A 20,111-nucleotide genomic window follows, 5' to 3' on the forward strand; every position below is an offset into this window, starting at 1 on the left:
GTACATGCATTGTGACGTATTGGCGATGCGATGACTGGTGTGCCGCAGCGTTGGAAAACGAGGAAAGTTGAGAATATCAAGAAAACTGACTAAATATCATTATCAAACAGGAATATATTTGCAATATTTAATAACTATTAATTATCATCTACATCCATGGCTCAAGAGCAAGTACGGCATGGCCGAAGGAGAGGGCAAACAAAGAGTAAGTAACTGAAATAGTATTCATCTGTCTCCGACTCCGGGATCTGTCTCTGGCATCCCCGCCATAGCCCACGTCGCGCTGCCGCTGCGCCGGCGCGCCTGGCCGCGATATGTGCAAAGCTAGCATAATTGGCTTGGGCTGGCATGCAGCGACTGTTAGTGTTGGGATGGGGGGTCGGGTGTCCGTACACTTTATATTTTTGAAGCCTTCTTTTTTGTCTTTGGATTACACTAAAAATATGAATTCAAGGCCTTATCCTGAAATAAGCCGCCTCTCTTCTCGTGTGTGTCAGTGTGTGTGCGCTCGAGCTTGTTCATGTTGTGTACAAAGACAATAGACATGGGAGAGGAAAGAAGTCACCGCCGCTGACGAAATGAACGGCAGTTAATGGAGTGGTGACTTAAACCAGGATAATGCCGAATTCAATAGTTGTAATCATGTTCTATTTTGTTCTCTAGATCTATAATATTTCCTAACATTTTGTACTAAAAATTGATGAAACTTCGCTTGTATAAATTTTTCCAAATGACTTTCTAAAATTAATCGTCCGGAGTTTTTTTAGATGAAGCCAGGACAGGTTGTTTGCGCGCCTAACTGTTACTTAGTTAAAAATGACCGAACATTGGACATGACTTTGTTTAACGTTCCACGATAATCTTATTTGATTTTAAAGAGCAAGTGCGCCAAAAGTCTCATCCAATATAGACAGCTGGCAGCCGTCTGTTTCGAGGAGTTTTTAAACATTTTTTTATTTTTTAAATTTCTCCTCATACACAGACGGCTCGCTATCGTGCTGCCACCATTAGGGGACTTACAATGCAAAATCCCCCCGTCGGGGCTCTTCAATTTTTGTCTTTAATGAATCAAACTTTTGAAAATTAATGCGACTGAAATGCAAAGTAATATTCCCTCTTTTCATTAATTGCCCCAAAACGGGGAAAATCAAGTTAAAGTTGAATTAAGAAGACGATTCCAAATATTGAGATATTTACATTAATAGCAACCTTACAACCCCCCAAACACTAATAGGTGATTCGACCCCCCATTTTCTTTTTTCAAAATAGTGAATTTGAACGATTTATCCCTACCCATTTTCCTGAGTTCGCTCCTGCAATGCCTACCGAGACGGGTGTTCTTTGAGTGTGACGTCACCGGGGGGTATTCGGTCCCGGTTTAGTAAACAAGGCAGTGCCGTTTTGTGTACTATGCACGTACTCCTTCATATGGAATAACTGCAGTTGAAGTTGTATCTGCGAGCCATAGAACTTGCAAAGAGGAAATGATTAAAATATTTGTGGCCGTACTATTATTCCAAATATGTGAATTCCCTCAGAATGATACCATAGACCCTAAAGGAATAATTTCAAGGTGAATAATATGAAATTTGATCGAGATCTTCTCACCAGTCGATAACGTAGCAGACGTGTTATTATGACATATTTATCCGCGTGTGACGCGGCTCTTGCAAAAAAACACAGTTGGTTGCGGAATTGCTTTGTGCCGACCGGCCGCCCGCTCCGGCGCAGCTAGCTGTCGAGCTACCGTACCGTTCTTGTTGTCTTCAACCATAGAGCTGTATACTAATTACTATATATCTTTCTGTCTTCAACTCACTTCCGAATTGCGTTTGTATGTGTGACGGTGACCCCTAGCGTAATTAAATATAGAAAACAACTCAGAAGGCCGAGAAAGAATACTATACGTTTGGTTCAAGATTGTTCTGTGGAATGAGCTATGAGTGGAAATGATCCAGAGGATATAAAAGTGGAGTCAAAGACAAAAGAAAAGAAGAAAAAACGCCAGGGGATCGCTGCACGGCCATGAACTAAGTCGACATACCAGACCATAACAGTACACTCAATGCCTGAGTGTTGTGTGTACTAGTATTATGCGTTCAGCGCGCGCTGAGCTAGCCGCCGGAATTACTTTCCAGCTACTCACTTGATTGAACATCGTGATAAAATAAATGAGAAATAGTGAAAATATCATTCAATAACTCACTGTTTGCTATCTTACATCATGATTGAAGAGTTCATGGTGGTTATTCATACTGTTTTTTATACAGGGAAAGTAAAGATTTGTACATATCAGTCCTATTTGTTTGATTTGAGTTGCTTTGAAAAAAAATTGTAAAATATCTTTCTCTCTCTGCATAGCATTTCTGTATGACATTCAGGCACCTCTTATACTAAATTCCCCCCGGTGACGTCACACTCCGAGTGACTTTTCTGTACACTCGTCTCTCGGGCTCTGACAGGTGGCTAATTTCATAGACTTTCAAAGCAAAATATCGAGAAGGCAGAGGATTATTGTGACATGCTATGTGTTTGAACAACTTATATATACTATATATTGTATGTAGAACCTATATTTATGGAAACTCACCCCCTTCTTAATTCAACTTTAAAAGGAACAAAAACAGTGACTTACCTCGGCTGTCGCGCAACTTCACTGCCCTGTTTTATCCGAACTTAATACACATAAACATATGGCCATTGAGTCCCCTGTACAGATTGCGCTAGAACTTCGGTCTCTGTATTTGGTGAGTGAAGCCAACATGGTTCAGCTGAACAACCAACATAACAGAGACTGAAGCTATTGGTCTACATCCAATGAAGACCAAAAAGCCTGCCAGGCGTAACATTAGGCATACCGTAGGCCTAGATTTACGTTAGTCTCATCGTCTAAAGTGAAAAACAATGGTGTCCCAGCCCGAGGGCTGAGGCGAGAAGCCTGTGGCCTGCTGTGCTGTGTGCAGTGTTTAGGGACAGTGATTTTCCGCGATCGCGGAAAACGGACGGAATTCACGGAAAGGGCCTTTTGAAACGGAAAATGGCATTTCAAACGGAAAATCACGGAAAACGTATTTTCCCTCAAAATACACAGAATAGCAACAGAAATTACTCCAAAATCACAACAAAATGAGAATATTAAATGGCAAAAAAAACCCAGAAAACACGATCTTACTTCGCTACTATCATGACAATTCACACATCGTGACTGCACTCGACATCAGCACACTCGATTGTACCCCGCACCGTACCCGTACCCGGCCGGCCGGGTTGGGCTTCACATGCACACATGTATCGTTCAACTACATGTACACAGTTGTGTGTTGCTGCCCTCTACGTTTGAAGATGTAACAGCACGATATCGTGGTCTTAAAATCCAAGATGGCGGATTGGGAAAAGACGATGACTGATGATAACGATGTCCAAAACCCCCCAAAATTATCGATGAAATATCATTTCACCGTGAAATAATGCTAATAATATGAAAGGTGAGGATGTATGCATGCAAAATGGGTGTGTTAGAATATTTTATTCACCCGCATAGATCCGATTAGAACGGATTTTATTGTGTTGTTGGTACAGTAGCAGATACAAATTTTGACCAGTGCGAGTGTGCATGTAAATGTGTAAACGGAATTGTCACTTTTCCGTGTGTACAAAGTCTATGGGGAAACGGAATTTCCGTTTTCTGACATGCTGAAACGGAATTTGAGATTTTCTGAAACGGAAAAGGCAATTTTTTGAAATGGAAAATCACTGTCCCTAAGTGTTTCCACAGTCACAGATCCAAAATAAATTTCCCGAAACTGAATCCCAAATTTTCTGAAATAGATATTTTCTGGAATTATCAAATTTGATTTAAAAATCAGGCAATAATACAGCGAGCCTGAATTTGATTTGGTTCAGGTGGCCAAGGAATTAGCATTATTTTGTTCATGCCCTCTTTAAAAATCAGAACAAATTACAAAATGCGAGTGGAAAATTTTGAGCTACATATCAGTATGGAAGTATACCGCACAGTATAACCTGAATTTGTTGCTAGGTAGACCTCTAATTGTTTAATTGTAATTTTCAGATTTTACCTTTAATTAAGTTCATTAACTATTACACACATACACACTTAGGATGAAATATTGAGATTATCAATTCAAATTGAAAATTGTAACGAAAAATAATAGAGTGTAGATTAGGTTCTTTGTAATTATTTTACAAACATTGCTGGAAATATTTTTGTTATCAGTTTACTCTAGCCTCTAGGCCTATGTGAAAAAAGGGAATGTTTTCTTACCTAGATAGAGAAATACACATGTACTTAGTGAATCAAGTATGTTATTGCTTCCTCAGATTCACCGATGGGTAATCGGTCGAAGATGGCTCCCCAAGGCGGACCCGCAGGAGGCATGCTCCTTCCTGATGGCACAGATCTCCGTGAGGTCACTATTCTCTCGAAATCAGACTGGTCTCGTATTGGGGCTCAGCTGGAGCGGAAGCAGCGGGAGGAGGAAGCAATTCGAGCCAAGCGGGAAGCCAAAGAAGCCCTTCAACAACAGACAAAGGATATGGTCAAAAATTGGAGTAACACTATCGCTGTAAGTATTGGTGTCTCATAGAGTATCTTCAAAGGGTGCCAGGGTTGGAGGACTCTGCTACAAGTAGATCAGAGTCAAAGCTTTCTAATTTTCCCTCTTGATAAAGATATGTGAAAATTGCACGTTAGCATCAATGCTCGTTTTCGTATCCATGGTAACTGAAATATCTACCAGAATACAAATATCTATGTAAATGATAAAAAGTTTTCAACCGCAAGTTCTTTCATGCTAAAATTGAATGAAAATCGGTTAGATTATACCAATACTTACAAGTTTTTAAGTCATAGCAATGATCAAGCACATTTCAGAGAAGTTGAGTATTAAATTGTATAATTACTATACTTCAAACTTTTAGGGACATGAAAGAATATTCCCTGAAGGAAAGTGCAAGAATATGATAAAAATATAATGTTTTGAACAAATGGCAATAATTTCTCCAATTGCTTGAGTTTATAAGGCAGTGTTCACTATCATTTTAAGTACCCGCTGCTACCAGTAGCTGTTTCCAGTATGTATTTAAATTCTATGTAACTATACATGGTATTAAATATTTTTGGAGTTTTGACTATAGTTTACCCATCATTCTCACTTTCACCTTCAGGGTCAAAGGTTACAGAAGCTAGAAGCCCGCAAGATCAGAGAAGAGAAGGAAGAAGCAGAGCGGGTCCAAATTGACATTGAAGAAGCCAAATATCAAGCACAAAAGAGAAAAGAAGCCATTGAGAAAGCAAAGACGCTACAGTATTATCAGACAGACAGGGTTAAAGGATTCCATGTAAGTTTAGTTGGTAGATTGCTAATTGGTCTACACACACTTGCAAGTATTCTGAAGTCGGGTTTAAGTTAGACTACTGGCTAACTCTGTGCTAAAACTATGGAAAGCCAAAAATGTCAAAATTTTCCTTACATTGTATGTTTCTTATGTGCTCTTTCCTAACTCTTGTATGGTGAAGACAGCTGTCTTATTTACCCTTTTCAGACAATTAAGAATGATTTGAGAGCCAAAGGAGCCACGATTTATGCCATGATTGGCTATCCATAGTTAAACCACAACTTTCGACCAGAGTTTAATAAACCCGACGTCAAATTATGGGCCGCTTTGTCTACTTGGTCTCGTCTTAGATGACCTAATCAGACTTTGTCTACTACCAGGGCCCCATCTTACAAAGAGTTAAGATTCATCCGAGCAACCTCAAATAAATGGAAATTCATCAATGTCAGAAACTTTTCTTTAGCAAATTTGCCCTACAGATGTCCTTTGAAAAAAAAGAGACTCACACTGAATTTTCAAGAAAACAATGATTGTATGAATATACATGATCATATCTAAAAAATATTTTGAACACAGGTCTAGTTTAGATGTTGACGTTGCTGGCTTTCCCTAGTTGTGGTTGATCGGATCAGTCGTAACTCTTTGTAAGACGGGGTCCAGTTTGTCCATTAGAATGGATTAGCTATCTGAGAAGTTGACCATCTGCTTTTAGACCAAGTGAATATAAACCTGGGCCTCTTAACACAAAGCTTAACGATCATTGCAGAACATTGTTTCTACGATTGATTGCATTGACAAAATTGTACAATCCATTGTGAAAATCAAGCGTAAGATTAATCGCCAACCTTTGTGTTACGAGACCCTGAATTGAGTGACTGAAAATGATTTCGCTCATAGAGTGCATGCAAGAAAATTATATTTAGACGTTTTTTCAAGTTTATAGTTTCCTTTATGTAAATTCTAATTCTGATCAGTCTATAAGTAGTCGAAAATGGAAAACTTCCTAATTTAATTGTTTCTATAAAACTGCTTTCACTTTTATTTTGAAACACATTTACAACGTGTCAAGCGGGATCCTCTATCTCTCTCTTTTTTCTTCCTTTATCAGACCCTTAATTTAATTACATTTTACATATTTATAGATCTCTGTGACAACTTCACTAACTCTTATAACTGGCCATAGTACTTGACATGCATAAATTTTATCTAACTGCTTTTTATGTGTTCTTTGATATTCTGCTTTGTTTACTGTTTGACAGGGAGCCCTACTGCTTACCGAAGTACTGAAAGAGCGTGACGCACAGTTGGAACTGAAGAAGGCTAGAGAGGCTGCTATGGGAGGCAAGGACAAGGAGCTTTTACTCCGAGAACAGAGGGAGCTTGAAGAAGGTATACTAGCAGACCAGGAGAAAGCCCTAAAAAGGCTCCAGGATCGCAAAGTTATCGCAGATTTTCAATCCCAGCAGTAAGTCTACTTTTAAAAATCCATATTATTATTTTATTTTTATTATTTATATGTTAATCTTAGAAATGGGGGTCTTCACCCTGCAAGCTCTGCTTTTTAGTCGGGTCTCTTTCTCTTTCAATTTCATGCTGTTATTGTATTAGTGCTGCAAGTCAGGCGGCATGTTCGGGTTCTGTTCGGTTCGGCAGGGTTCGGCAAATTTTTTCCGAACTTTGGTTCGGTTCGGGGTTCGGCAATAAATGCGCAATTAAATTATTAACATATAAAACTAGGGATTGCCAACCCTCGAAAAAATTATCCTATTATAATTCTGTCGTATATTTATAATAAATTTTGTTTCTAAAAAGAATGGTTATAAAAATTGCTGCATAACTTTCTTTTATTTATTTCAATCTTGAAACCAAAAATAAGAGTCATTTCTACTTTCATTTTTAAATTGAATAAAAAAAAACCAAAGAAAATAATGTTGATAACGAGAGAATGAGGACAGAAACAGAATTACAAAGAACAGAATATTTTTTTGTTCATTGATTATTCCATGTAGATATGATCATGATCGATTACAATGCCATTGCAAACGCAGCTTCTCCGATTGGAAAGTGTTGATCGGGAATGTCGGAATAGTAGACAAACAACCTCCACTCAACTGTTATACTGGTAAAATTCACATTCCAAAGAATATGAAATCTTTTAAAAAGTCCCTATTTTCCGAAAAGTGGTTAAATCTGGTCAATCAATTACTTTAAAAAGATAAAATATCAGTCCATTCTTGGTCCCGAAAGATCGACACTAGAGTGACTTCAAACATATTTCCAACACGAAAATGAGTACATGGGACTGTACTGTGTATTTTAGTGTTATGAAATCACTCTGCGTTGATCGTCAGAACCAAGACGGAACTGAAAATTTATCATTTCATTTTCAGTAAATGACCAGATTAAACAACTTTTTAGAAAATATTGACAATGGAAAAACATTTCAAATTCGGAATATGAATTTTACCAGCATAATAGCAACTGAGAGCAGGTTGTTTGGACTTCCTGTTTCAACTTTCCTTATCAACCATTTCCGGTACACGATCAGGGAACATGCGTTGACTTGCTTTGAATTTTTATCTTTTCTGTTTTTTCTAACCTCATTCCTTCATCTCTTATTTATTTATCTTTGATATTGATATGTATATTTCAGAAGGTGAAATATACATACTTTACCATTACTTTGTCAGTCACAAGGAATGAATTTATGTCAGTTTTTTTTCTATTATTAAATACAAAACAATTACATGTACGCCCGATCACAATCATGATCGATTACAGTTATACGTAATTCAACTACACTTTTTAACCGAGTTTAGCTTAAAATGTTCCCACATTTTATGAGAAAAAAAAAAATTCATGGTAATAAAAAAACTGAGACTGATAAAAATTCAATCAAAGACAAGACCGAAACTGTCATACTTTGTCATTTACGAGGAATGAATTTATGTCTTGTCCTTTTTCTTAATTAAATAGAAAACAATTAGGTCCGATTACGATCACGATCGATTACGGCAATACGTAATTCAACCACACTTTTATACCGAGTTTAGCTTCAAATGTCCCCTCATTTAATGAAGAAAAAATATATTCATGTTAATAAAATATTCTTAAGTTGATAACAATTCAATCAAAGACAAGATGTGAGCTTAAATAGTGGATTAAAAAAATATTTTGTGTGGAATTCTTATTGTGCACAATCACTAACCAATATTTTTGTTTCATTTTATATTTTAATATATGTAGTCCCCGCTTTATTTATATTACGTAGTAAAATAAATGTGCCTAATTTTTTTCTTACCGAACCACCGAACTAGGCCTTTGTGTTCGGTCCGGTTCGGAAGTGCCAAGTTTGGCGAACTTCCGTTCGGTTCGGCTACAGCACTATATTGTATTGTATGAATTGATCACATGTTGTCTATATGTAAATTGCACTATCATTGTAAATATGAAAAGATAGAAAGAGGAAACGAAATGAATTGAATATGACTATTAGGGGCAGTGATTTTCCATTTCAGAACTTTGTTTTCCTTTTATAAAAACCTGTAATGCTGTTTCAAACTTTATCTATTAAAGTGGAAATTGCATGTTGTCATAGAAATGTACAGAGCGAAAAACATGATTTCTGTTTGGCAAAGGTAAATTCAATGAATTTTTACTTGATAGTAGTTTGTTCATAAATTTGATATTAGTGTCTAGTGTAAGTCCAGTAGTTTTGGTGAATCCTACAAACAAAGCGATTCTACTTATGATACAGTAGTGATAAGTGCTGTATAAGCATACATATTATAAATATCTAAAGGACAGTTAGATGAATAAATATTCGTTCAATGTAGTGTTCTAGAAATTTGTTATATTTTGTTAAATTCAATTAAATCTTAATTTTAATGTGTGGATGCACAAATATTCCTTCAAATGTTGTATTCTGGAATTTTTTTATTATTTGCTAAATTTATTTAAAACTTTTAACATTCCCCCCCCCCTCCAATTTTACATATTTGTAGGGTTCAAGAACACTTACAGCAGAGTGAAATTGACAAGATCCAGGATGTGCGCGAGGGACGGGAACTCAAAGAACAGGTGGATTACTACAACGCAGAGCGCGCCAAGATTGAACGTATCCGTCTCGGTGAGAAGCAGGACCTGATGCACTCGCATCTCAAGACCGTAGCCGACCGGGACTTGATCCGCGCCGCCCAGCAGCAGAAAGAGGAGGAGGAGGAAGAGGAGATCCGCATCTTTGCAGCAGCGAAATCAAAGATGACAAAGCTGAGGCGGGAGAGGGAGAAAGAACTTTGGCAGTAAGTGTACCCCTAATTGCACTTTCGGGTGTCTACAAATCAACAACCTTTTCTGATAGTTATTATTTTCAATCCAACCTAGAAGAATTTTTTTTTCCTCAGAATCAAAATGTCACTGACTTCAGAGCATCTTGTGTTTTGAGGTTTCATATAATCAAGAGCAATATACTAGCTAAGGCTAGCCAGCACGTGTGACATTTAGTTTGTTAAGTCATGAAAACTGGTGTTCATTTCCTCAGGAAAGTCATAAAACGTTAGAGCAGTTTGAGAAATCCTGGAATTTCAAATTTGACATAGTTTACATGTAGGAATGTTTAGACATTTTGACGAGACTGGCTACTTGTCCAACATAAATCATGTACTGTATTCCTTTCATAATACTTTTTTTTTCTATGAATTGTAGCCTTGTATCATACAATGTATACCCCTCCCCCTACAAATCCAGCAAATGTAGATTGCAATTTTACATTCTGTGTAAGATTTTGTAGTTTTCATATGCAAAACACGTGATAATAACATCTGCTATTCAAATTTTGTGTTTTGTTTTTTTCTTTAGTCCCTGTACCATGTATCCAAGTTATCAACTGATATCTGACTTCTTAAATAAGCTTCCTAAACCTTTTTTTTTCTTCTATAGACAAAGACAAGACCATGTGAATCGTATGGTGAATGATCTTGACAGCCAACATAAGGCAAAGGCTGATGATGAAGACGATCGAATCGCCAAGGCAGTAGCCGACCGGGAAGCCGCCAGGGAGAAGGAGATGCAAGAGAAAGAAGCCAGGCTGGAGGAAGATCTCAAACAGATGGCTATTCACAGGTCAGTTACAATTGCTTTCATTGTCAGGCGCCCTTATTGGGAAGTCGGTTAAACTTTGACCTTGGTCTAATTCAATGCTTTAATTATGGGAAGCCAAAATTTCTAAATTTGTTTGCAATGTATTTTTGCATTGTTTGTTCCCATAATTTTGATGTTGAAGAGACTTATTTATTTTATCTGCATGTAGACCATTACGGATGATCTTAGTGTCATATGAGCTAATGGATTTAGCTTTTTTTCTACTTTTAAAGATATGTGACGCATTTGGCTCTCCATATTTATATCATGACAAGAAAGGAATTTAACAACTTATTCATGATACATGTACATGTAGTGCTGCCATTTTGTTTTCATGTAATGAGGTACTCGATAAGCGTTGCATTCAACTTTAATACTTGTAACCAGTATTGAAGTTTAATGTAACAACACTTGTCAACAGTTGTTTGACCTTATCCTTCTTCTGGGGCCCATAACCCAAAGCTTGGCATTGTAGGACATTTTTGTACGATTGATTGACTACAACGAAGATTAATCGCTAGTGTTACGGGCCCCTGGATGCAGCTTTGATGGCTAGCATTGTTTGTGAGAAGGCTTTAGACAAACCATGTGGCCGGAACACAATATTGATTCCTGGGCCCTGTAACATAGCTTTATAGCGTTTGATCGCGGTGCTGTTTTTTACGACTGATCATGTACAATAAACAATGTAATCAATCATACAAATCAGCCCCATGTTCTATCGCTAAGCTTGATGTTACAGGGCCTTGATCTCGGGCTAATTAAAATGATTGGGTGCCACAAAGTTAATCTTGAGCTTCCGGCTCTTTTACTTTTCAGAACTCAGCAAATGAAGCAGAAGGAGAAAGAGGAACGTCAAGAGAGACGCCGCGAGCTGGAGGCCCTCCACCTGAAGATGGAGGCAGATCGCCTCTTCGCCAAGAAGCAGGAGGAAAAGATAAAGCAGATTAGAAGCGAGAATGAAAACCTCAAGAGCTTCCACGGCAAGCAGATCGAAGAGCATCGCGAGGTGGAGCTGATGAACCGTGCCGAACAACTCGAAATGGACAAGAAGAATATCGATCTGCTGGCCGTGGAGGAGCAGCAGTTCCAGGAGTATGCAGGAAAGGTCATCAAGCACTGCAAGGAAGGAGGACGCAACGTCTATCCTCTTGAGAAGGCAGCCAGGGAAGGACATGGCGGTGGCCACGGACCTGTCTTCGATGGCAAGGGTGGTATCCGGCCGAGCTATCTGACCAACGACAGAGTCGGGGTCGAGCTGCCTTACTACCAAAAAGGAAGCACTGACGAGGTTAAATACGCACATATCGGGAAGCCCTCCAACACAAGGAAGCGTCTAGGATTCGTTTGGTAGATGGCTAGATGTTTAAACCGCAAACTGGACTTGTTGGACAATGCTGCCATATTTGAGGTTCCCTGCACATTATTCTGTGTCTAAAAAGAATTTTTAAGCAACCGGTTTATCTACAATGTGTGGTATTTGGACCAACATATCTTTGTTAATAAGAATGAACGCGAGTGGTCGGAGAACTGGTTTATGACATCAGAAGTTGTGAACCTGCCTGGCCTGTAGATAAATGTAAATATCAGAAAATTTATCATACAAGAATGATTATGTGGGTATTATGTGAGTATTTCAGGGTGATATGATGTAAAATCACACCAAGAACTGTTAATTTCTTTCTTCCATGGTAATTTATGCTTCTTTGTCTCAAACCGTCCTCTATGAAATATCTTTACTATGCATTCTCTAAAAGAAAAGGACTCTGAGTGTTAGGTATACATGTATATGATGAACAGTAGAATTGTGCCTTGAAATGTAATAAATGGAAATTTGTTGAGCATTACATGATTTGCACCTTGTACAATAGCAACAAAAATAATTATTACCCTAAAATGATTTTGGTTTGGAGTCTATTCATTCCGTCCAATTTGTATTAAGAAAAATAATTATATCTGGCAAAAATACCTTGGATAGCAATTTATATTGACACAGAATAGATAAGAAGAATATCTGGTTGATTAAGTCACACAGTCAAAACCTGTTGAACAGAATCTGTATCACATAAAGGGTTAATTGGACTCAAAGAGCCAGTCACGTACATGTGCATGAATTTTTACATGTTTTGCAAATTTGTTGATAAATACCCAATATAGTGCCTGCCTGCCTCGTGGTCAAACTAATGAATTAATGCTGTGTCATGTTTTACATCAAGTTATGACTGAAGTTTACATGTAACTTGAGGAGGTGCTCAAAAGTTAGTGAACCCCACCAGAAAAGAAACATAGTCTTCACAAGTTCCGCCATGTTTTAGATATTTAATTGTGAAATCAGGTGATAAAATATTACATTTGATAAAAGCTTGTTTCTCTGGGTTCATTAACATTGTAGTGTTGTTGTCTACATTCAACACTCAGCATGAAAGAGTGAATTTTGTGGTGGGGTTCACTAACTTTCGAGCACAACTGTATTATCTCAGTAAAGTCCTTTCTGCTGAGAATGATAAAGTCACCCTGTCAAATGACATCGTTCCTAATTTTAAACCTTTCCCTGGCGTGTTCAAATGCTTAAAACATATGCTTTCTTTTGATTCTTCACTCCTGCGGCATTGTTAATGAAACTTTCTATATTAACACATCTGCAATTTCAGTATAAAGCTACTAAAGTCATTTAATTTGATTGGCTGATAGTAAACTTGTTATAGAAATTGTGCATGTTATTATAACAAGTCTTTATGATATGAGCCCGTGCCCTCAGATGATTGAACTGGGGTGTTTCATAAAAGGTTAAGTCCGACTAAATGTCAGGCTTGAGTGCCAATGCACACATAAGTCATTGATGAATATTTTAGAGAGTTTTTCATCTCATGTCCGTGATCTGACCAATGTGATGATGCATCATATGCTGCAAGCAACTGGAAATTAATCCCAAAATAGACTGGGCTATTTCGACGCCTAAGAATACGGGGGGGGGGCCTGATTCGGCCCCCCTTATGATCTCGATTGCAACTTCAGTATATTAAATTCAAATGAACAACTTCTTTATTAAATGTAGCATATATCATTCATTCTGATTATCCCATGCAATAGGTTAAATCATTTTATACCTGTCAATTCAAGGACCAAACAGATCTGAGGAAAGTTAGAACTGCGCTTATAATAATGGTTTGATGATTCACATAAAGAAAGAGATAAATACACTTTTTTTTCAGGAAGAGTTTTATTTGATTTCAAATGATGTGTATCACTAGGAAGCACACATGTACATGTATATAAATAAAATTCTACATATAATATAATTCAGTAGAAATTGGCAAATAGTAATACATAAATTTACCCACATATTTCCATTATGCATAAGTACACGTACTACGTTATAATAATGTATTCCACAAGGCCTTTAATATTTGGCAAAACTTTGTTCAGTGTTAAAACTGTAAATAATAATTCATGTTGAATAATTATCCATAATAAATATCCTGAAAAGGAAAAATGTTAAAAAACACGTGTTGCTTGTTGTCATTTTGTAAGTAGTTTGCTAAGATTTGTGGCTGTTTAATAGATAAAATGTGATATCACATACATCAAACAGGGTTAATCATAGATAAAGTGTGACACATTCAAGACTGGTTCAATAATGTAAGAAATCAAGGTCACATGGAACATACATTAATGTTTTGATGCAACAATGCAATGCATTTTGTTCTTATTTCTTTATCAAAATTACTGCAATTTGTTTCCTCTGTTTGAAAAAAAAAATGCATAGAGTAGGGGTAGTATACTATTTCATAACAAAAATATTCTGTTTACCTCCCTGAATCTTGCGAAGCTGTTCACAATCCTGGCACCTTGCTTTATACATATTTTTAAAAACAAAAACTGCAAACTTGACACAGAAGCACTCTTTTTTCTCATAAAATCAACTGCAATCAAAAAGTACACACACACACATTGGAAAAATTCTTGCATAATACTTCAACTCTCAAACCTATTACCATGAGAGTTATACAGACAAAGATACAATTTTATCTGAATTCTGAAAACCTCTAATGAAGAGTACTTTATGAAGTACTGGCAATAAAAATTATTTTGTTAAATTTCTCATAAAAATTATTTTCAATGTATTTCAGCTGAGAAGCAGATATCTTTGGATGTGATATGATATATACGATCAAATTTTAGCTGAAAATGGACAGAAAATCATCACACATGTTGAAAATAATACATACATTCCAGTAAAAGCCTGATTTTTCAAAACACAATATTACTATCACATATAAATGAATATAAAATCTGAGAATATATAATGTGGGAATAAGTTTTTTATGAAATGCATAGATTAACAGCAGCCACAAATCAAGGGTTAAAAAACACAAAAAAACTGCATCACCACTCACAAATTTGCCAGGCACAAAAAAGAACCCCCCCCAAAAAAAAAAAAAAAGTTGTCCCCACAAAGAGACCATTTTCGGCCTCGTCATCCCTAGAAAACCCCATTGAAGAAAATTGGCCTTTGCTACAAGTGAAACTTTATTGTAAATAAAGTTTCACTTGTATAATAAAGTGAAAGAAATGAAAATGAGAGAATAGATACGTAGAAGAAGCTTTAGTCAATGTCCCTCAGAGCTGTCATCCATTCTGAATCAAAGGTTGAAAAAATGCCTCTGCCGGGAATCGAACCCGGGTCTCTAGCTGAGAATGCCAAGAGAGTTGCCACAAGTTTTTTTCATTTATCTACTTTATTTCTATATTATATACATGTAGTTGTTTGGAGGTGTTGGAGGTTGGCAGATGGAGATATCCCCAAAAATGTTTTCAACAAAAGAATTTCACTTCTTCTTGTCAATTTTTTGTTATCTATACTATGGTATCATTTTTCAAAGAAAAAAAATATATAGAAATTTACAGTTGAACTCATAAAATATGTATACAAATCACTTCCTTTATATTATATAATAATGGTTACTTCATGTAATGCCAATAAAAAAGACATTAATCAATCAGTAAAATTATTTTGAATCTTAATTATTACACCTTTGATTTAATTTCATTTAATGTGAATTATATTGGCAAGACTAAGATAACCATATACACTGCATGCAAAAAAAAAAATGATCATGAATAAATCAACGGCATTAAACAAAAAATTGTAGGTGTTTTTTAATTCTTTCACCGTATAGGACTAGAAAATCAGAATGATTCATTGTTTAGTTCATCTGCTATGGAACACTTGAAACAATATTTTTAATTTTTGTAGATTTGACAAATAAGGACCAACTTGACTGAACCATTATGTTAAAACAATGGTAATACCACATGTTCAGGGAGGAATAAAAATTTGTTTAATAGGAAAACGGAGAAAATTTGAATATTTCAAATTTCATATAATAAAATGCAACAGAAATAGTGAGTGAGAGATGTCATCAGTCCCCTCATTTGCATACCGACCAGGATGTGAATATAACTGTTTTGTAAAATTAAGCAAAACTTTAATATGTCATAACTTTCTTATTTTACATCCGATTTAGATGAAATTTTTTAGTGTTATGCTTGTTGGATTTTTTTCTTTTTATTCGAGTAAACTTTTTGTTGGGGTGGACTTGTCCTTTAAATGAAAATAAAAACATTGGCGAAGGAAGGCATTAGATTTAATTCTAAACCTTAATAGCAGAGCAGGATACTTGTCATATTTGAATTCTGATAGATAAAAAAATACATTGCATGACTACTACACTTTCCCAATATAATTCACGTTCAATGCTACTAGAGCATAATTCAAATTACTGACCCTCTACGAAAGCTTTAGAAAGGCTTTGATAATAAAGCATTCCAAAACCTTTTACATTACAACTGAAAAAGAAAATAGTCATGACACTTACAACAAATTGTTTGGCCATTATCAACAAGATCAAAGCCATTATTTATATCTTGACAAAAACATTAAAAAATATTCCTGTATATTATTGCACCTTTTGAAATATTGTTGGCATTAAAACACTACGAAAAAAAATAGGTGGAACATGCTACCAAAAAAAAATAGAACATGCATGATAGAGCCTTTGCCATTGTGTCATATTTTTATCAAAGCTCCTAGACCTGGGGAGCATTTCACGATACAAAAAAATCTGTGATTTTCCACTTTGTACTGTTATAAGCTACTGAAATCCATACGTCTGATTGGCTAAGAGCAAATAAGTCACTGAAAATCACTGACTAAATTGATCGTGAAACACTCCTCAGGGAAAGGCTGGATAACTCGGCCAAAGATTCAGGTATATAATGTATAATAAATGTACCTAAATCTTTCCATACAAATCAAAATTGTATATTATCATGTATAGGTTAAAACTTTACATATATATATATCCATCCGTTTGCAATTTCTTTTACAAAATAAAGGTTCTTTGAGCTTCAAGCTGAATTCATCTTCTCATTATTTTATTCCTACCATTAAAGCATCACATGGTATGGAAAAGAAGATCTTTGGATAATAAGTAATTTTTACCTTATTTTGCCAGCATCTACCGCAATTATCTTTATACTCCAGCTTGTATTCAGACAAATACATGTATCTTTGTCTCCTCAATATTGGTCTTCTGTATTGCTGTTGACCTAGTAGTATTGCTTTTGTTTCTGAATTACTTACGTGGTCTACTAGCAGTTGGTCTGATCCTCAAATCATGTACACCATTAAGGCTGAACCCACTTGGTCTACTCTCAGTTCGTCTTACACCATCATGGCTAAACGCACTTGTTCTACTAGCAGATGGTCTAACTCTCAGTTCGTCTAACACCATCATGGATAAACGCACTTGTTCTACTAGCAGATGGTCTAACTCTCAGTTCGTCTAACACCATCATGGTTAAACGCATTTGGTCTACTAGCAGATGGTCTAACTCTCACCATCATGGCTAAACGCACTTGTTCTACTAGCAGATGGTCTAACTCTCAGTTCGTCTAACACCATCATGGCTAAACCCACTTGGTCTACTTGCAGATGGTCTAATTCTCAGTTCGTCTAACACCATCATGGCTAAACGCACTTGTTCTACTAGCAGATGGTCTAACTCTCAGTTTGTCTAACACCACCATGGCTAAACCCACTTGGTCTATTTGCAGATGGTCTAACTCTCAGTTTGTCTAACACCATCATGGCTAAACCCACTTGGTCTACTTGCAGATGGTCTAATTCTCAGTTTGTCTAACACCATCATGGCTAAACCCACTTGGTCTACTAGCAGATGGTCTAATTCTCAGTTTGTCTAACACCATCAAGGCTAAATGCATTTGGTCTACTAGCAGATGGTCTAACTCTCAGTTCGTCTAACACCATCATGGCTAAACGCACTTGGTCTACTAGCAGATGGTCTAACTCTCAGTTTGTCTTAACACCACCATGGCTAAACGCATTTGGTCTACTAGCAGATGGTTTAACTCTCAGTTTGTCTAACACCATCATGGCTAAACCCACTTGGTCTATTAGCAGATGGTCTAACTCTCAGTTTGTCTAACACCATCATGGCTAAACCCACTTGGTCTACTAGCAGATGGTCTAATTCTCAGTTTGTCTAACACCATCAAGGCTAAATGCATTTGGTCTACTAGCAGATGGTCTAACTCTCAGTTCGTCTAACACCATCATGGCTAAACGCACTTGGTCTACTAGCAGATGGTCTAACTCTCAGTTCGTCTAACACCATCATGGCTAAATGTACTTGGTCTACTAGCAGATGGTTTAACTCTCAGTTTGTCTAACACCATCATGGCTAAACCCACTTGGTCTACTTGCAGATGTTCTAACTCTCAGTTTGTCTAACACCGTCATGGCTAAATGTACTTGGTCTACTAGCAGATGGTTTAACTCTCAGCTCGTCTAACACCATCATGGCTAAACCCACTTGGTCTATTAGCAGATGGTCTAACTCTCAGTTCGTCTAACACCATCATGGCAAAACCCACTTGGTCTACTTGCAGATCGTCTAACACCATCATGGCTAAACCCACTTGGTCTATTAGCAGATGGTTTAACTCTCAGTTCGTCTAACACCATCATGGCTAAACCCACTTGGTCTACTTGCAGATCGTCTATAACACCACCATGGCTAAATTCACCTGGTCTACTACCTATCTGGTTCTAGTTTGGCCCAGGCATCACTTGGTCTAATATTCAATTGGACGAACTGTCATTTCGTCTAATGCCACGAAGGTCTAATCTGTATTTCATCTACTTATCATTTTTCACTTTGACAAATCAAAATTTTAGGTTAAAATGCAGTTCATAAAATCATACGTGTAGTTTCAGATGACGTCAAAGTGGAGGGGATAACATTGGGAAACCTGTGCATTAGATCATAAAAACAATGATTTATCACAGCTTGATGCACAGGTTTTTATTGTTTATCCTCTAACATGTCTGCATGTGGGATCTCTCTATAGAGTAAGTTGAGCTACTCCAAGAGCATATTAGACGAAATGGGTGTGGCCAATACTGGAAATAGACAAAATGGTACATGGGCCAAATGGCAAAGTTATGGTTGATCACATGGTTAGTAATAATTAATAACAAACTATATTGTGCAATTCATACATATACTCAACTGCGCCTTACAAAAATGTTATTATTATCATTATGACCCCGGCTATAGCCGTGCTGCCTACAGGCGCCCTGGCATTCAAGGAATTTCTTCCTACCGGGTACCCAGTCGCCTCACCTGGGTTGAGTGCAGCACAATGTGGGAAAATTTCTTGCTGAAGGAAAACACGACCACGGCTGGGAATCGAACCCATGTCCCTAAGATTGAAAGATGAGAGTCATCACCACAAGACCATTACGCCCCCAAATAGTAGACAAACCGGTTGTAGATGAAACCATTTGGGATTAGACCAAATGGATTGTAGACCAAATGAGAGTAGACCAAGTGGCAATGTACTCTGTCATGCCTCTTTCCTGAACTTGATTTTAGCGTTGTCCAAGTACAGACAATCATCGATAAAGTAACTGTATAATAAAAGAAAGAAAGGAGAAATTAGCAATGTGCAGAGACAATCATCAACAAAGTAACTGCATATTGAAAGAAAAGAAGGTTAAAAAAAGACATTCAGAATGGATTTAACTGATAGAAGAAACAAACGAGAAAGTTTTCATAAGCAAAATCATAGATAATGTCTGACTTCCTATTTACTAAACCTCCCTGAAAGGAATGAATTACTTTACACTCCACAAAAATATTATATAAATCATAATCAAATAAAGATGATAGGGAGTGTTGTATGACATCAACCGCTATCTCATATACGCATCTTATATCTTAGCCTTCTTACTTTTCAACCACTTTTGATGAAATTGTAGGCATTGAGCCTGTTTGACTTTCTCTACTTATTTATTATAATAAACATTTTGTTGGGGTAGGCTTAATTTTTTAACATATGATGCATTTCAGATTGACCAACCACACAGATATCACCAATGGCATCTTTGAGCCGTTGAAGCTTCTTGGCTTGCCCTAAACAAGAACTTTCATGACATATTACATTTGTAGAGGTGCTGTGACTCGGTGGATGAGTCTCAAGACTTTGAAACACAAGGTCCAGAGTTCAAGTCCCACAGCAGCAC

At 36.8% G+C, this 20,111-nt stretch overlaps 2 protein-coding genes across 2 annotated transcripts in view; one reads left to right on the forward strand and one right to left on the reverse strand.

Annotated features, from left to right (window-relative positions):
• On the forward strand, window positions 1-14,000 carry LOC129275007 (cilia- and flagella- associated protein 210-like). The gene is made up of 7 exons (XM_054911773.2): window positions 1-205; window positions 4,342-4,586; window positions 5,188-5,361; window positions 6,618-6,823; window positions 9,363-9,659; window positions 10,297-10,479; window positions 11,317-14,000. The coding sequence occupies exons 1-7, from the start codon at window positions 157-159 to the stop codon at window positions 11,849-11,851; spliced, it is 1,689 nt and encodes a 562-aa protein (XP_054767748.2). The 5' UTR covers window positions 1-156; the 3' UTR covers window positions 11,852-14,000.
• Window positions 13,699-20,111, reverse strand: part of LOC129275008 (post-GPI attachment to proteins factor 3-like) — a 20,895-nt gene continuing 14,482 nt past the window's right edge. Inside the window, exon 8 of the mRNA XM_064108229.1 lies at window positions 13,699-19,496. Within this exon, the coding sequence (XP_063964299.1) occupies window positions 19,433-19,496 (64 nt within the window). The 3' untranslated portion in view covers window positions 13,699-19,432. The remainder of the gene's footprint in view (window positions 19,497-20,111) is intronic.

The sequence above is a fragment of the Lytechinus pictus genome, chromosome 13, assembly GCF_037042905.1.
Source record: "Lytechinus pictus isolate F3 Inbred chromosome 13, Lp3.0, whole genome shotgun sequence".
Taxonomy (NCBI): Eukaryota; Metazoa; Echinodermata; class Echinoidea; order Temnopleuroida; family Toxopneustidae; genus Lytechinus; species Lytechinus pictus.